The 17,908-nt window shown below is 45.9% G+C and overlaps 1 protein-coding gene across 4 annotated transcripts in view; it reads right to left on the reverse strand.

Moving 5' to 3' along the window:
• Positions 1 to 416: 416 nt before the first annotated feature.
• MAPKAPK5 (MAPK activated protein kinase 5) overlaps positions 417 to 17,908 on the reverse strand; it is a 49,774-nt gene continuing 32,282 nt past the window's right edge. For 3 of the 4 annotated variants that reach the window (XM_069081422.1, XM_069081425.1, XM_069081424.1), the window contains 6 exons: positions 16,194 to 16,381; positions 10,854 to 10,974; positions 8,701 to 8,831; positions 8,263 to 8,384; positions 7,114 to 7,218; positions 417 to 4,313 (listed from right to left, as the gene is read on the reverse strand). In XM_069081422.1, coding sequence (XP_068937523.1) covers positions 4,219 to 4,313; positions 7,114 to 7,218; positions 8,263 to 8,384; positions 8,701 to 8,831; positions 10,854 to 10,974; positions 16,194 to 16,381 — 762 coding nt within the window. In that variant the 3' untranslated portion in view covers positions 417 to 4,218. The remainder of the gene's footprint in view (positions 4,314 to 7,113; positions 7,219 to 8,262; positions 8,385 to 8,700; positions 8,832 to 10,853; positions 10,975 to 16,193; positions 16,382 to 17,908) is intronic. The other variant, XM_069081423.1, reaches the window with a different exon arrangement.

Below are 17,908 nucleotides of genomic sequence, written 5' to 3' on the forward strand. Positions count from 1 at the left end.
CACAATTGTAAATAAATACAATTTAAAATGTTTTCTACTCCATCACATATTTACATAGGAAAGTACACAATATGTAACAAAGATCTGCTGTCATTTGCTAAAACAAATATGGATAGGCTGTAAGGCATGTGACTTAAACACAGGATCACAGATTCAGAGCTGGAATAGAAGGGTCTTTAAAAATTATATAGTACCGTCCCTTCATTTTACAGAAGGAGAAAATGAGGCCCAGAGAAAGAAAAGGATCAGTCCGGTGACTGAGTGTCTACCCAACAGCCCAAAGATAGTCAAGTAGCAGATCTGAATTTGAACCCATAAGAAGGTTGCTACCCTTCTGGTGAGAACAGTCAAATATCTTCCCGTGGCTTCCCATGGCTTCCCTTTTATTCTAAAAATAAGACTCGGCATCTCTTAGCTTTAGTAAAATCATTTTATATACAACAATGTAGAATATTTACAATATAATACTGATTCCAAAATAAAAATAAGCATACAAGTAACACTGAAAAAGGAGAACACTCTTGACCTGACACAGAAATGAAGGGTAGGTACTAAGTGATATCTCACACGCCATCACTGTTGTAGACCAAACTATCTGGGGTGATGGTTTCATTATCAATTTACAACATTTTTCTCCTTGAACAGATGACAGTTTCTCTTCATCATCTGACAAGGAGATAAACACTGTCAGATACTTGAGTCATTAGTTCTGAAGAACACCTCTAAGGACCAAATGATTTCTAGACACATCTTTGTCTTTGCATTTCATACAAAAGAACATTCCTTTAAAATTGTCCAATGTGAACATTTCAATTTGAAGGATCTGGGGAGAGATTCTTCCAGGATGTCAACAAAAACCATTGCAATTACATATCTGGGTGATTATCTTGAAATCAAAGAGTGGGATGGCTTAAGAGCAATCATTTGTAGGGGAGGGACCATTTGGACCTTTTATTCCACTGGTGTAGCAAACTCCCAGTTTGGAAAATCCCTGCACTTGAGGCAAATCCCAAACTCATCTGTACCTTCTAGTTTTAGACTCAGAGTAAATGACAGCAGCCCTGAGAGGCCAAGTGCTTCGGCCATGGTCACCCAGCCAGCATGTGTGTCAGAGACAAAACAGTTCTCCTGACTACAAGGCCAGCCCCTAGTCATCACTTACACCATGTTCCACAGTAACAGCTGACATTAATGAGTTGAAAACTTACTTCACATCTATTACCTCTCTTGGTAATTAAGTTAATGATTTTTTTCACTTAAAGGATTAAAGCATAATTAGAAATTAAATTACATCCCATCTTTGTTCTAAAACAGTTGTTTTAGATATAACATGCCTGAAATCATAATCATTTGACCTTCGACCTTATGTTACTCTACTCTTACCTACTGATCCTTCAAATTGGTCCTTTCTCAAATGGATAATACACTCAACATGAACTCTCAAAAAAGAAGGGGGGAAGGGTAATTCCTTATATCCACACACTTCAAACACCAACTCCTGACAACCCTCTCCCTGCCAATACACATCAGCTTATAAAGACACACAAGGACACGGGGAGGATGGCTCTGCCACCTGCCAGACACGTCACTCTGGGTGACCCAAAGGCATTTCACTAAAGAACAATGGCTTGCCTAAATAACTCGATGGGGAAAAGTCAAGACAGTCTCTACCTGATGACTCCAGGCAGGAGCAGTCTTCTTATTGACTCTGCAATTCACAAGCCCTACAGATTAGCAATAACGTGTCAAAGCCTCTCAAGAGAAGGATGTTCCCTAATATTTACACAAGAAAGAAACGCATGAAAGTCTCCTTCAGGTTTGGATCACATCTGCTTTTTGCTTCACCGACAAAGGAGAGATTGTTACTTCAGAGTAAGTACAAGCCCCAGGAGGCCAAGAGGCCAGGGCAACAGGCAAGCACACCAAACCCCACCACCCACACCAATCACTCTGCTCTTTTAGAGCCCAGGACCTATACGGTGTCAGCTCCATCCTCTGGTGGGCATCAAGACATTTCCACTTGGTTCGATGTAGAGTAAGGTAAAGTACAGGTAACCTACTGATCACTGCCTCGGAGGCCCCTTACACAACGGTCACAAGTTCACCACTTACAGCCCTAACAAAAATGAGGAGAGTTCAAAGTGATTGTTTTCAGAAATGTATGGCCCATCAGAACTCTGAGGTGGAGATGATGTCCCCAAAGCCACCACAGAAGGAACAGCTGAACAATAGTAAGATGGGGATGACAGTGCTCCTCAGACACAGGTGTCTGCTTTCAATACAGCCTCGTGCCTCCCTTAGCCCTCACCTAGATGCCTCAACCCCCATTTCCTCCTTGGACCTCCCCTCTATCACCAGGACATAAGATGGGAAACTCCTCATGTTTGGCTGCCAGAAACAACCCAGTTGGGGGTTTTCCTGACAGACGTCAGGGTCTTTTCAACTACCTGTGACCTGGATTATCTCCAAACTAGGTTTTTGGATCAGTAAAGAGAAAAGTATCCATTAGACTTTGCTCCTTAACTCCCTCAGGTTTGGGCTTTGCTGATCTCAGTCAAGAGAGAACACAATTATTTGTAACCATGACCATGTAATGGCTCCTCTGATGGCAGAAAGCATGCCTAAAGTGGACTGGCCTCTAGCCTTGCTGGGTGAGCTGGACAGAAACATGATAAGGGGACCCCGGGGACAAGGAACCTCTCTAAATGGCCACTGGCCTTCTTACAAAATGCCAGAGTTGGCCCCATGTGGTTCTAACAATCTGAAGATCTGTTCAGAAAAGAGCTTTGAAAAGGTAAACAGCCATGGAGCAGCAGCCCAAGGGATCCAAATTTCCAACTGGAAATGCAGAACTCTAAGGGGCTCCCCGAAAGCAAGGTCAGTCTCGCTTTGGCCTCTGACCCCGGAGCCTGGCACTAGGAGGGGTTGATCCAGAGCAGGAGGGGCTTTGTCAGGGCCTGCTGGTTAAGAGACTGCTTTGTCCTGACAGAAAGGAAGATCCTTCAAGGCACTGACTGCTGCGCTTTTGCCTCTGTGTCCCCAAGGCCGAGCCCAGCGCCTTTATCAGTGCTAGCTGACTGCCTTGCATGCTACAAAAGGGACCAAACCTACCTGAACGGGATCTCAGGTTACATCACCTAGTCTGCTTGCCTACATAGGTACCAAAGTCTTTCTAAAGGCCTCCATTTATTAAAAAAAAAAACATCACAACAGATTTGTTCTATGTTTTGAGAACCACTTTCTGAATTCTGTTCAGTCTCATGAGTGGCTATGACAATTGAGTGAACATATGGGAGCAGGAGGGAGAGACACAGCTAAAAAGGCTGAGAGAAGAGCAGAGATTTGAGGAGATAAGTCTCTAGTCTCAGTCAACAGATATATACAATGCACAGCCTTCCAAGCCTTCGACCAAGGTTTAGAATCAACAGAGGAACAAGGAAGGAAGAACACCAACAGAGAAAAAGGAAACAGCGAGAGAGAAACTGGAAAAGTAAGGCTAATGTAAGGCTAAGGGCCGTACAAGCAGAAAAAGAATAAATGGACTAGAACCTGTCTTTACTAAACTATTCAATTCCTCTTCATTCCTAACCATCACACAGAGAAAACCTTAGGGAACCTTACTATCCCACCCTAGAAAAACGAGAAGAAAAACAGGAAAGGAAGTAAGACAAGTTCTGCACCAAAGAATCCCGCAAGCAAAGGCAGGCACAATGACAGGCCAGGCGGGCTGAGGAGCTGCTTGCTGGGTTCTCCCAGAGGGCCCCTCCCCCCACCCCCCAGGTGCTCCAGCTGTCCCAGCCCTGATAGGTCAGGGGGGAGGACACAGGGCGCCGATGGAATTCTACTCCACAGAGCCTGTTCCAGCTTTCTACTGAGCAAGAAGGTCCATGGAGCTCCTTAGCTGCTCATCACCAGAAAGGTGCTTCTGCACCCATTACAAGCCAAAGGATCTTGGTGACATCATTGTCCTGTCTGAGAGACATACAAATGAACAATACAAGAGTCACAGTCTATCTCTAAGGACTGAGCTTGTCTTAAAAAAATAGTACAGTACCAATGATTCTTGTATCTACACCTATACAGCATCTTTCAGCAGTATGGAAATTTAATGAAATTATGATTTATTAATTTACATAAAAATTACTTTGTACAGTTAAGGAAGAAATTTTCAAAATGTAAAAAATAAAACAAAAACAAACTAATGCTCTGAGGCTGTGGCTACTGGGACTCATGAGAGGCGGTCTGTTCTTCAATCACTTGTTTCACAATTTCTGCCAGTTTTAGTCGATCAACTTTATCTGTGAATCCACGGCCTGAAAACCAAAAAAAAAGAAAGAAAGAACAGCGTCAGCATCAACAGGTTTGCTGTGGCAAGAGAACACCGCAGGGGCCCAGATCCAGCAGGAGATGGGGTTCCGGGGCCTGAGCCTGGCTCACCACATAACCCAGCTCCACGCAAAACAGACTCAGCATGGAATCCCCAAGGCAGGTCAGCAATGCATACTTTCATTGGTCCTTTAACCACCAATGCCTGGCCAGCCCCATCACCCAGGGTGGAAGAAAGAGATCAGAGAGGTACCTTGAGTCTTCTATCACAAACACACATACAACCTCAATGGAGCTCCTCTCTGCCAAGGCTAGGGGTCTGTAAGCTAAGTGATGGCCACACAGTGAGCCCAGGCACAACAGAGGAATCTGTCCCTTCTCCCAGCATTCTCACAGGTCCAGAGATCTGGAAAACCCCTATCTGCCTCCAAATCATCCCTAAAAAGAAATCATCCAAGTCTGAATGAAGACCTCTTGGGGAGCTGTTACTCATACTGACCCTTCTCCAAGTCCTGTCCTTTGGAGAACAGCAGGACAAATCTAATCTGTATTCCAGTCCTTCCAATATCTGAAAACAGCTATGAACCTCCTCATCTTGGCTCCCCCAATCTTCACTTTCCAAAAATCTCCAATTCCTCTACCTGGCCTTAGTATGGCATCATTAGACCCCCCCCAGTCATCAGCTTACTGATGTTCCTGCTCTTCCCAAAAGGTGGCATCGAGCCTGGCATACATAATTCCAAAGCAGCCTGAGCAGGGCAGAATACCACGGGGCTATCAGTCCTCATTCAGGACATAGCCGCTTTTCAGGCAGCCTAAGATCATGTTAGTTTTTAGGGCAGTCTCATCACCCAGCTGACTCCGAAGGGGGAACAAGCACCTACATGTGCAAGGGAGTGTGCCAATTATTTTACAAACATCCTTTCATTTAATGCTCACACACCCCCAGGAAGTAGATACTCTTATGATCCCCACTTTATAGCTGAGGAAAACAGCCAGAGGTAGAGTGACTTGCCCAGGGTGACACAGCAGGTAAGTGTCTGAGGACAGAGTTGACTCAGGTCATCCCGACTCCAGGTCTAGCTTTCTATTTACTAAGAAACCCAAATCTTTTAAAGATGAATTGCTCCCCAGCCAGACTTCCCCCTTGTTGTATTTGTGGTGACTTTGTCACTATGACCATTCAGCTTCTCAAGTTCAGATCAGCGTTGTAACCTGTCCCAATCTTCTTGCATTCTTACAGCCAACGCGCATGTTAGTCACTAGTGCTTCCTAGATTTGTGATGTCTACAATGCTGAGAAGCATGCCACTGATACCAATGTTCAAAGATCCCGGGGGCATTCCATGACAGCCCTCCTTCCAAGGCAACCTGAGGCGGGGAAGGACTCTTTTGGGGCCCAATTTCAATGCACCTGGGTGCACACTCCTCTAAGCCCATCTGATTCATTTTGTCCACAAGGAAATCATGAAAGTCTTCCAAGCATTCTGCCAAAAGCTCAGGACATTAAAATTCTGGCATTCCTCCAAGCTACCAGGTTGGTAACTAACCTTGCTCAGGAAACAAAGGCTGTAGAATATGATTTGCTCTCTGCAGTCACCACCTACCTTCCTGTCTAGATGTTCACTGACCATTCCTCTGAACTTTGCCAGAAATCAGAATTAAGCTCATTGGTCTATAGTCTATACGTGCCGCTCTCTTCCCTTTTTCTGAAAAAATCAGAAAAACACCTGCTCTTCTTCAGCCCTCCAGGAACCCTTCCAATCTCAAAGACGATCACCACGACCGGCTCAGCAACCACATCAAGAACCCTCTCTGGGGGGAGCTAGGTAGCACAGTGAGTAAAGCACCAGCCCAGAGTCAGGAGGACCTGGCCCGAAACACTTTACACACACACACAAAAAAAACTAGCTGTGTGACCTTGGGCAAGTTACTTAACCCCAACTGCCCTCCAAAAGGCAAAAAACAACAAACAAACACAAAGAATCCTCTCCATGCCCTGGAACAGTTAGTCTGGGTCTGACATCTGTTTATCAGGCCCACCAGGACTGAGAGCAGGTAGCCTTTGTTTGGCTATATCATGGAGAGTACAAGACTCCCCATCGGCTAAGTCCAGACCTAACGAGTTCCTTGTTCCCTCACTACCTCTCTTCTCCTAACTATAGGCTGACATAAGAAGAGACGGGTTCCCTAGAGCTGAGCCCCATCTCCCTGCCCTCTACACTAGGCAGCCTGGTGACACAGAAGACTGAGCCAGGCCTGGAAGACACCTGCTCACCTGGTAGTCCTGGGGAGGTGCCTCAGTTTCCTCATCTGTAAAATGGGGATAGTAACCACAGCTACTTCCCAAGATTATTGTGAAGCTCTAATGAGACAATACTTGTAAAACATTTGCAAACCTTCAATTGCTCTATAAAGGCAAACGACCATTATTGCCCTTTCTATCAGTGGCCAGAGGGCTACTTCAGTTAGACGGTTTCTCCCAAAGTTCTGCATCTTGTGAGTTACTGCACCTTCCACCCTCCCCCTCCTTGGTGTAAATGCTTTGGGGCTGCTCTCCTCCAGGATGAACATGGGGTTCTGAGAATGGCTCACCAAGACTCATTACAGCAGCAGCAGCAGCAGCTACCACCCATGGAGAGCTGCCTGAAGCCCTGCCCCGCCCCACCCCGCAGCTCCCAGCCCAAGGTCCGGCCACCTTCCCTAGACAGTAGGCCCGCCTTGGCATGCCGTGTCAGGGCTGGCCTCAGGCAGACCCATGAGAGAAAGCTCTCCTGGCCTGCCTTACCGTTCCAGCTGAAGGTCTGCAGGGTGTCCCGGAGGAGTTTGCATTCCCGATTGTACTTCCACGCCTCCTGCATCACCTCATTCAGCTTCTCATCTTCATTCTCTCCTATTGAAAGGGATGAACAGGAAGTTGTGTTTTCTCAGAAGCAGCACAGGACAGAAGGAGCATCAGAGAAGTCCCTTTCCTTAGGTGAGGCTTGGAGGGACTGGGGGAGGGGAAGGAGAAAGGAAGCAGGAGGGAAGGAGAGGACCAGGAGACAGGATTCTTGATCAGTTGATTATCAAAGACCAAATATGTAAACCCTCTATCTTACTATCCTTCCCTACTTGGAAACAGACAGTCCCAGGTCAGGAGACACCCTTGGTTTGCCGCAGTCTCATCCATTTCCCCTCAGAGTATAGCCCTAAACCCTTAATGTTGGGAACATAATCTGAATCTAATCCTTAGGCTTGATCAAACCCTGAACAGGGAGGCACAGCCAACCATGACCAGACTCTGAAACCCCACGCCAGGCAGGACAAAGCTCAGTGGACAACCTGACTATATCTTGAGCTCATTTCCTATCTCAAAACAGCTGGATCATTACAGAACTGTCTTAAAAGGGAAATTTCCTAAAATCTGAAAAGTCAGTGAAGAAAGGTGAGAAAAGTGAGGCCTTTCAGTTAGTCCTCTGACTGCTGCAAAGATCCCTCAGTGTCTAACAAGAAGCAAAGAAGAATATACTATGATTATTCCCCACAAACACCAAGGGCCTTAAGCTTGGTACACTTTGTACACATCACAAAGTATCAGTTTTAAACTACTAAATGTGTTGGGTTTTTTTGCTGCCACGATGCTGAGCAAAGTCTTCACCATAGATTCCTAAACAAGAAGCTGGAAGAAACACTCAGCAATCTCCACCCTTCGATGCCATCTATACTGATTCACCTAGATTTCCTTCTCGCCTTAGATTCCTACCCTTGCTAGGCTTTAAAGAAATCTCCCAACTTCATCTATTTCCTCAGAGACAGCGGACACAGGATGACCCTGAAGTCTTTTTAAAACACAAAGATAGAGAAGCTGCTGTAAAAAGAGCCACTAAAATTCCAGGCTAAGCGCGCGCGCGCACACACACGGATGGACAAAGAAAGTATTCTTAAGGAGTGTGACCTTTACCAGCCTGGGGCAGAATGCACTGAGCAATGACATCTCGAAGCTTCTCCAGCGCCACATTGGAGTCCTCTGCTCCATTCTCAGGGTCATGAATATAGACGCCATCCTTTGGCTTCGTGCTTTGAAACATTGGAGGAAAAGTCATTTTTTTAAAAGTCAGATTTCCCGGTCCAAATCCCTGAAAAGATGTTAACCCCACATGCACCCAAGGAAAAAGACTTTGAATAGAAAACTGCTCAAACAATGTCACAGTAACATCTCCCAAATTCTGGCAATGCCTTGAGCAGATTGAATCAGATCCTCTCAGGGCACATGCAAGGAAGGAAGAAAATTGCAGATTCCTTGCACAGCTGGGTTTGGGCAGACAGAACCAAACAACATTAGTCTGGTTGTTTGTAAGGGGAATAAAGCAATCCAGAAACAAAACCAAATTACCCAAGCAATTTCCTCTTTCTGAGAATGGGATTATTTACAGAGTGCAGGGGTTTGAGGCTGACTTTGAGGTCCTGGATCCTCATGTTGGCCAGCTGCTCTGCGTGGGCCTGTTGGATTCCAGCAACTACCGCCTGAATAGAAAGCAGCCAAGTTAGTTTAGCATTTGACACAGTGCCTGGCACACAGCAGGCGATTAATAAAGGCTCACTGACTCACTGAAAAAGGCATTTGGCCATGGAGGAAACTCAAAGCCATTAAAATTCAATTTCACCAAGTATCACAGGGATGGTTCTACCAAACCAAGTTAAGGATCCCATCATGGCAAGTGGGTTACCAAGGACATCTGGGTTAGAAGAACTACGGAGGAATTAAGCTTTCAAAGACAATATAGTAGCAGCACTGGTAGTAACAACAATAATAGTAAAAATGATAGTAGTTGTGGTAGTAATACCCTTCACTTGTGTACTCTTGCTGATACCAAAGCATTCTCACATACAGCCTCACCAGGCCCCAATGAGACAGGAGTGCAAACATTCCCATTCAATGGCTAAGGAAATGAGTGTCACAGACACTAAGAGACTTGCTCAATATCCCAGGGCAGCTACTGAGCTCACAGAATAGAGCACACTTTCATATTTCATAAGATTGCTACCCCGACCTTCTGACCCTAAGTCCAGGGTTCTTTCCATCATCTGAGAGCTAATTTCTGGCACTATGGTGAAGCCCTACAAAGAGGCTGGGTAGAACTAGTACTTAGTAAAGAAAGTCCCAAATCAAGGTTCTTCCTCCCCTGCCACCTGCCCCCTAAATGTGAGCCAGTCTTTGGACCTCTGACTCTCTTATCTCTACATTCACTCCTTTGAACAGTTTGTCTCTTCTCACAGCTTCATCACCCAGACCATCTCTGTGGTAATGACGCCAAACTGGCCCCTCTGGTCCTGACCTCTTGCTTGAGCTCTAGCCCCATATTTCCAACTAATGAGTGCTTCTACCCAGACATCCTACCATCTTCTCAATAAGTCTAAAACCAAACTCAAACCCAATTTCCCCAACATCCCCCCCAACTATCTTACCTCTCCCACTTCACCACTGCTCTCTAGGCTCAAAACCACTAAATCTTCTCTGAATTCCCCTTGTATCTTCTAAATCTAGCCAGGAACCAACTTCTTCTGATGGATTTTTCCTTCCAAATGTCCTTCATATTCCATTTATCTATCCATCCCTTCCTCTTTCTTCCAAATGCCAATAAACTGCCTCCTCCCCTTCTCCCCTCCTCCCCCCAAAGCCCTGACTACCTTTTACCTAGATTACTGCCACAGGTTGCTGGATGACTTCTCCACCTGCCATCTCTCCTTCTAATCAGGTCATACACCAATCACAACTAACCTTCCTAAAACACCACCTTCTCTATAGCCCTACGCCATCAGAAGTCTGTAATGGTTCCTATGGCATTAAGTCCAAACTCTTCCACCTGGCTTTCGAGGCCTTTCACAATCTGGCTCCCTCTACCCAATCAACTTTATCTGCCTTTAGCCCACAACCTGAGTCAAACTCAGCTTCCTCCACGTGCAGATTCTAGGCTTTTGTTCCCTTGCTTCACCGGCCCCTGGGAATGTCTGGCTCATCTAAGGCCCAGCACAAGTCCTAATTCCTCCTGGACCTTTCTCTGATTACTCTAGGACCATATTAATTATCCACTTCTCCACATTCTAAAAGCCTCGTCAGTTCTACACAATGACACAATTATCTACTATCTGACACTATTCTCCAACTATTTTCTACATTAGAAACAAGGCTTTAAGCAGCTTGAGGTCAAGGACTGAGTCTTCTCTATAACCCACAATGCTGAATACAGAGGTAGACAAAAGGGAGGCATTCAAAAACACTGGGAAAAAAAAGTAATTGGGATTAGAGACCTATATTTCAACCACTCCAGGAACAGGTGGGTCACTTGGGGTATTATCTCCCAAGTCTTGGTCTAGTCTTTTATGAAAACAAATACATCCTTTTACACAAATGTTCTCTCTTTGATACCACCTTTCTGAGTACAACAGAAATCTCCTAAAAGGACAGCTGACCATAACATGATACTTTGCCCCTACATTCCTGCTAGAACAGCCTTTCCCAGAAACAAAAGAGGTGTCAGCAAAAACCTTGTCCATCATCAGCTGGGCCGATGGTAACACGTTGTCCAAAGCTTCGTTTGAGTTTAGCCAGGGGTGGTCCAACACCCCCTCAATGGTAAGTCGCTCCTCTGGCTTGACCTTCAGCAACCTGTGGGAAGAAGAGAAACACACGTAACATGTCCAGTTGCTGGTGGGAATTCAAATGGAAACACATGGCCTAGAGCTGGTTTTCATCCTTCCCAGCTCCTCCTCACCTTCCCCAATTTGCCAGTTAAGCTCACTGAAGCTTACAGTATATGAAAAAACCTATGGCTAAGAAATCAAGAAGGCTCTCCTATTCTATCCTGGGGAATTCCAGTGTCGATACTGCTGTTCCTTCAAGAATCCCCAGTCAATTCACACTGGGGCTGAATTGCTAACCTATCATTAGGATCAGACCCACTAGGCTTCAGGTTACAGATGGATGACTTGGCAGAAGCAGAAAGGATATGCCACTGAGAAAAGGATTTAGTTCAGGTATATTTAGACACCCTCTGAACTTCATGTAGCTCTTCAGAGGCAACCTGAGATTCAAGTCTAAATGTCTGAATATTAATTATTCTACACAGAGGATGACTGCAGCTGAATGGTTATTCTGGTCACCGGTGAGTGCAGATGAGGCTACAGAGGGACACAGCTGTGAGCAGGCCCGCAGCCTTGCTCTTACTTTCCTGGGACACAGGCAGTCTAAAGCTAAATGCCAGTATTTCTGAGGGCTGGGGACTGGCACTCAGACTTGGAATACTGCCACATTACTTATGGATGGTTAGATCAGACTTGGGGAACTCACCAATAAAGTTCTGGTTACCCTTAGCAAACATAGTTGGCTTCTGGTGCGTTCCCTCCCAACTGCATAATTCTTCCACCCAAGTCTCAGTTACCCAGATGATCTTTCAAAGTTTGTGACTCTGTGGGTTACTCAGTTCAAGTTTCTAAAAAAAATTATCTGGAATGGATCTATATTTTCCTATCACACTAATTACATATTACAGAGATCATTTACAACACTTTCTAGAAAGCTAGAGACTGCAGAGAAACTACCAAAAAGCCACCCACACAGTAAAGATTTCCATTAGAATCATATCATCACAATTTAGATTTGGAAGGGTTGCTGTCATTGTGTCCAATTTAGAGACACGGAAACTGAGGCCCAGAGAGATGAAGTGATTTGTCAAGACCACCCAGAAAGTCAGTGGAAAACTGAGGATAGGAGCCCAGGCTTTCTGTCTTTAAATCCAGAGTCCTTTCCATTAAGCTTTGCCTGCTGACGGGGTAATGGCATGCAAGCAGATGTGAAGGACAAAACTGGCGAGAAACACTAGGCAGAAGCAACAGTAAATGAATGCCACTGTTCTAATTTAGGAAAACCAGTTTCTCTGTGCATACATCACAATAATGTTGTCTAGTGTAAACAGAAGTTAGATCAACAGGGGTGGCCAGGTAGCACAGCGAGTAAGAGCACCGGCTCCAGTGTTGAGAAGACCTGGAGATCAAATCCCGGGCTCAGACACTTAGCACCCACCCAGAAACACCTGGCCATGTAACCTTGAGCAAGTTACTTAACCCCGATTGCTTTTAAAAAAAAAAAAGAAGTTAGATCAACAAGTGAGATGCCATGGGAAGGGGCACATGGGAATGGCATATAGTAGACTTAAGAAGAAGAGCTGCTTGGCCACAAGGACTGAAATGGCAATTAGAGTGGAACTCTGTAACATATTCATATAAAATATAAACTACTCTTCTGTATGGCTTCTAAAAACTTCTAAAAACCTGGCTCCCACCCTACCTTGCCAGCCTCATTCTATATCATTCCCCTTCACACACTTGGCAGTCCAGCCAAACTGGTGTTCCATTCTACAAAGCTCTCTCTCCCATCTCTGTGGTTTTGCATTCACTATCCCCCCATACCTGCAATCCTCCCTCCTTGCCACAACCTCACAATGTCCCTCCCTTGCTTCAAGACTCCACTCAAGCACTGTCTTCTACAGAAAGCCTTTCCTGATCCCCCTTAGCTCCAACCCAAACCACCTTATATTTATCTGGATGTTCTATACTTCCTATGTACCTGTTGTCTTCCCTGATGGAGGATAAGCTCCCAGATGGCAGGGACTGCTTCCTTTTTGTCTTTGCATTCTCACCTCTGAAAAGAGGGCCAGACAGATAACAGGCATTTAAGAAATGTCTGTTGACTAAATGATAATGATTCAGACCCAGCAGATATTAGTGGCATGACACATCATCAGATCTTCCTGGAGAGGCTGCCAGGGGAGCTGTGTGTTTGTGTATGTGCCCGCACATTTCGTGTGTGCATGTGTCTGCTTCTCCCTCCCTTGAGCATCTTGTGTGCTATGACTAGGCTTAGGCCCTCTCTGAGGCTAAGGGTCAATCTTCCTAAATTAGGTGAGACTGTGAAGATAAGGCCTACTGGAAACAGCCTAGACTTGCAGCTCTACAATAGCAAGAATCTGACCTAGTGAGCTCACAACTCAGTGCTTAGCACACAGTGGGAGCTTAATAAAATGCTTGTTGAATTGAACAGAATGGAATTGGCTTGAGAATCCCAGACATAAAGCATGGAGATACATTCCAAAGGCATTATGGAACATACATAGGCATTAAGAGAAATGGCAAAGATAATTCCCATTTTATAGATGAAGAAACAGACTCAGTTTTGCTTAAGGCAAAGCAGTGCAAGCAGAGCATGGCACTGGAGACCTTAAGCTACACTATTTTATGCAGAGGTGGGTGAAAAAAAAATATATTTCTAATCTCAAATCCCATATTCTCCACAAGGCCTTTTGCCTTTGCCCAAGCGGCCAGTGCCTTCCCCTCTGAAAAACCTCTCATTAACCTTATACATACCTAGTATCTATCTAGCTCCTTTAGAATGTAAGCTCCTTGAGGGCAAAGAATGGTTCTCCCTGGCACGTAACAAGCACTTAATGAGTTCTGACAGAATGATTTTCTATAAAATCTCTCAGTTGCTCACAGGGTCATAGAGCTGGAAGACCTCTGTAGCCATATAGTATATTAGTTCAATCTACACCTGAAGAGGAATACCCGACCGCTGATGGCCAGCAGCGTGTGCCTGGAGACTCCATAAGGAGGATGAGCCCACTGTTCTCCAGGCTGCCTACTGCCTTTCTGGCAGCTCTACGGATGTGCTGCCCTCTCCTCTCCTTCTGTCAAAGCCCAGGCCACCCGCTGCCATTCTCCAGTCCTGCACCCTCTCTCCAGGATCACTGAGGAGGGTTTAGCGAGCACACTCATCAATTCCTTCAGCTTCTTTAGAGTTCATCTGTGCCAGGTGATGTATAAGTCATCCAAGTCTACTAAGTCTGTCTGGCCCTCTTTTCAGAGGTGAGAATGCAAAGACAAAAAGGAAATGGTCCCTGCCCTCTGGGAGCTTATCCTCCAGTGTTTCCTGATTATTTCCTTATTTGTTTAGGGTTTAGATTTCCCTTTTAGCTATTTTCTGGTTTTTCCAGTCCAAAGAATATTCTCCTTGGCAGAGGAAACAGAAATAAAACAAGAATGAAGTATTTCTATATTCTGGTATCATCATCCACCATCTGCAATAGTCACAACCCCTCTTGGATCTGGTTTCCCCAAGACATCACCATCAGTAAGCCAATGACCTGTGACAGCATCATTACAGAGATCCCACACAAGCCATGGACAGCTTCAATTCAACAAGCATTTAGGAAGCATCTTTTCCATACAGGTTCTGGTGTAATAGATAGAGGAATGAACAAAGTCAGAAAAGCCTGGTTCAATCTCTGCCTCTGACACATGCTGGCTTGTAGGACCAAGACTAGGGAGTAACTTAAAGTCTCAGTGCCCCCAGGAACGCTCGAAGACACAAATCGGTTGTTGTTAGGCTTACACTGAAGGAATCTCCAAACCAAGAGACTCCTAGACAAGGATGAAATCAAAGGCCTGGCCTAACCAAAAAAAAACAGGTAATGATTAAGACATGCTTTGGTATGCAAAGACAAAAACTGGTCCTTGTCTTCAAAGAGTTTGCTCTCTACTGGATATAACTCTCAGAGACTTTCCTGAGGCTGGGTAAGTAGTTAAGCAGACTGCTTGTGGTCACAGAGGAAGGATCCAGATTCTGCTCTCTGCTCAGTAGGTCAGTCTGTCTGCTGCTAGACCACCTTCAGGACAGCCAGCTCAGAAGTCAAACAGCACTGAGCCGGGTTACTGGGAGGCTAGAAGCTATCTTCAATCTGCTGCCTACAGCATCCCTATCCAAGCTAGGCCCATGTGGCCATTAGTACTGCTGATTCCAGTCTTCCTGCACCATATCACTTACTTCTCTGTCAATCCTCTCTGCCCTATCCTGCTTCAATCATCTCTTAATAATCAAAATTGGAAGAAAAACCTGGGAGATTGTATATGAAGAGAGCAGAATCAGGTGGTCATTTCTGACTCTACATGACCCCATTTGGGGTTTTTTTGGTAAAGATCCTGAAGCAGTTTGCCATTTCCTTCTCCAGCTCATTTTACACTTGAGGAAACTGAGGCACTTGCCCAGGGTCACAGAACTAGTAAGTGTCAGAGGCTGGATTTGAACTCAGGTCTTCTTGACTCCAGGTCCAGAGTTCTATCTACCTTACCACTGAGCTGCCTCTGAAAACCTTAAAGGGCTGTATCTTTTAAAGGTCAGCTCTTATGTCCCACAAAAGAAGGACTGTACTTGTCCTGCCCAGCCCTGAGGACAGAGCTCAGAGCGAGGGGGAAGGCCTCAGGGAGCCTGGTTTTCAGTGCAATGTAGGAAAAAAAACTTACTCAAAACCATGGCATTCCAGAGTACAACAAGCCAGCTAGGAGCCTCTGGGAATGGGAGGTAGGGGAGAAAAGCCAGAGCTCCTGAGCCAACTCAGAGCAGGGCAGCCCCATCTGCATTTCCAGCCTCGAGGACACAAGAAGACCCAGGTTTCTTTTTATTTTTCTTAAAGTGGACTAGGCTGCCTGGATAGCTAGAGTCCCTGGTCACTACAAATCCCCAAACAGATGATAGATCTGACCACACTAGCCATAACATAAAGGGTATGTGTCCTGTGTATGGCTTGGACTAAATGACCCCCAGCAGGTCTTTTCAAACTGAATGACTCTGGGTTTCTGGCCTCAGGCAAAGCCTCAAGAGTGACGAAGGAAACACTAAGGGTGGTGGTTTGGGCTCCTGTCCCTCCACAGCAGGGGTGGGGGGTCATGTCAGCAATCCCTCCCTAGTCCACCCCACCAATGCTAATCCTCCCCCACCCTTCCCAGTCCCTTGGATCTGCTCAAAGGGATAACAGAACAAAGCCTCTGCAGACTCACTTTCTCACAATGTCTTTGGCCATCTCTGAGATTTGGCTCCATTCTTCCTCAGGAAACTCAAAGCTTCCTGTCATGATCTTTCTCCGCATGTCCTTTGGAATTGTCCGGCTGTGGTGTTTGGAGTAAAAAGGTGGGTAGCCGCACAGCATCACATAAATGATCACCCCCAAGGACCACAAGTCACAGCTCTGAAAGCAAGGAGAAGGTCACTTTGGGGCACAACAGAGGACAGAGAAGAGCCAGGAAACAGACTTCCCGTGACCTACAACAGACAGCTATCTGGTATACAGGCTGGGCTGTAGTTAATTACTGCTGGAGAGAGATGGTCCCAGCTCCTAAGACAGCAAACCTTTCTATTCAAAGAATCTTATTTTTATGCAGCCAAAGCAATATCCAGACACAAAATACATTCAATTCAACAAGCATTTATTACAAGCTGCCCCAGGAGGAAAATGTAAACGATGTCACAGGTCTTCCCCTTTGCTAGCCCCAAAGCATATGTTTAACCACAAGCCTAGACGGAGATGGAAGATAAAATCCTTTTCCTGGGTGGATGTCCTGCTTGGGGAAGAAAAGATACCTGACCTTGACACTCAATCAAGACAAGTGACTTCTGAAAGGGACTGCCAAGGAAGCTCCTGGTACACCTTAGAGGCTTCGTGGACGAGCACTCCAGTCAGCTCTGTCACCAGGGTATCATGAATGGCAAAGCTTAGGACACAGAGGCTCTGGGTTTGAATCCTGGCTCTGCCACTTACTAGCCATGTGACCACGGACAAATCATTTCCTGGGTCTGTGCCTCAGTTTCTTCATCTGTAAAATGAGAGAGCTGGACCAGGTGCCCTTTAAGTCCTTCCAGCCTTACATCTCTGATACTGAGTATGGGCCCCTCCCCCAGCCTCCCTGCACAAATGGAGGCATCCTGACAAAAGCAGAGCTGCTCTCTGCTAAGTATATCGCCAGAGAGGGGCCAGTCCTGGGCTCTGGCCACGGGAACTCACCCTTCTCCAGACCCTAAGCAGGCCTCCCAGGTGACTGTCCTGTCACATGAGCTGGGGTCTCCCCCAGCCCCCACAACGAGCCCTTCTCTGAGAACAGTAACAATGAAAACAGGTCCCGCTGCAGTGCTCCAAGGTCTGCACACTCTCCCCAGGAGGTTTCCCAACAGCCCCACCCCCAGGGAGAGGGGAGCCAGGTTTCCCCAATTGAAAAAAAGGAACCAAAAGGCCCTCCTTGGATCTTTCTGCCCCAAGCAGTGAATGCTTCACTTCTTGTCCTTCTCCCTTCCCTGTCAGACATCTTGTAGAAAGTGCCTGCCCCTCCCCCTGCCGCACCTTTCCTCACCTGTGCCTAGCATCACCTCCTTCCTTCAATTTTCAATTCTTAACTTTAAAAAAAAAGCCCACCTCAAACATCACCTCTTCCATAAAGCCCTTCTTGATTCCCTAGAAGCTAATGACCTTCCCCCACAGAACACTGTGTAGTGCAGCTGGGCCTGGATTCAGGAAAGCCCGAGTTCCAAGCCAGCCTCAGACTTCCTAGCTGTGTGACCTTGGCCAAGTCACTTCATCTCTGTCTGCCTCCATTTCCTCACGTGTAAAATGGGAATTATAATGGTACCGACCTCTCAGGGTTGTTGTGAGGACCAAATGAGATAATATGAGTAAAGCCCTTAGCACAGTGCTAGGCACACAGGAGGTGTTATACAAATACGT

Source organism: Petaurus breviceps, unplaced genomic scaffold (genome assembly GCF_028583685.1).
Source record: "Petaurus breviceps papuanus isolate PSGF00001 unplaced genomic scaffold, PetGlider_PUasm1.0 99, whole genome shotgun sequence".
Classification (NCBI taxonomy): Eukaryota; Metazoa; Chordata; class Mammalia; order Diprotodontia; family Petauridae; genus Petaurus; species Petaurus breviceps.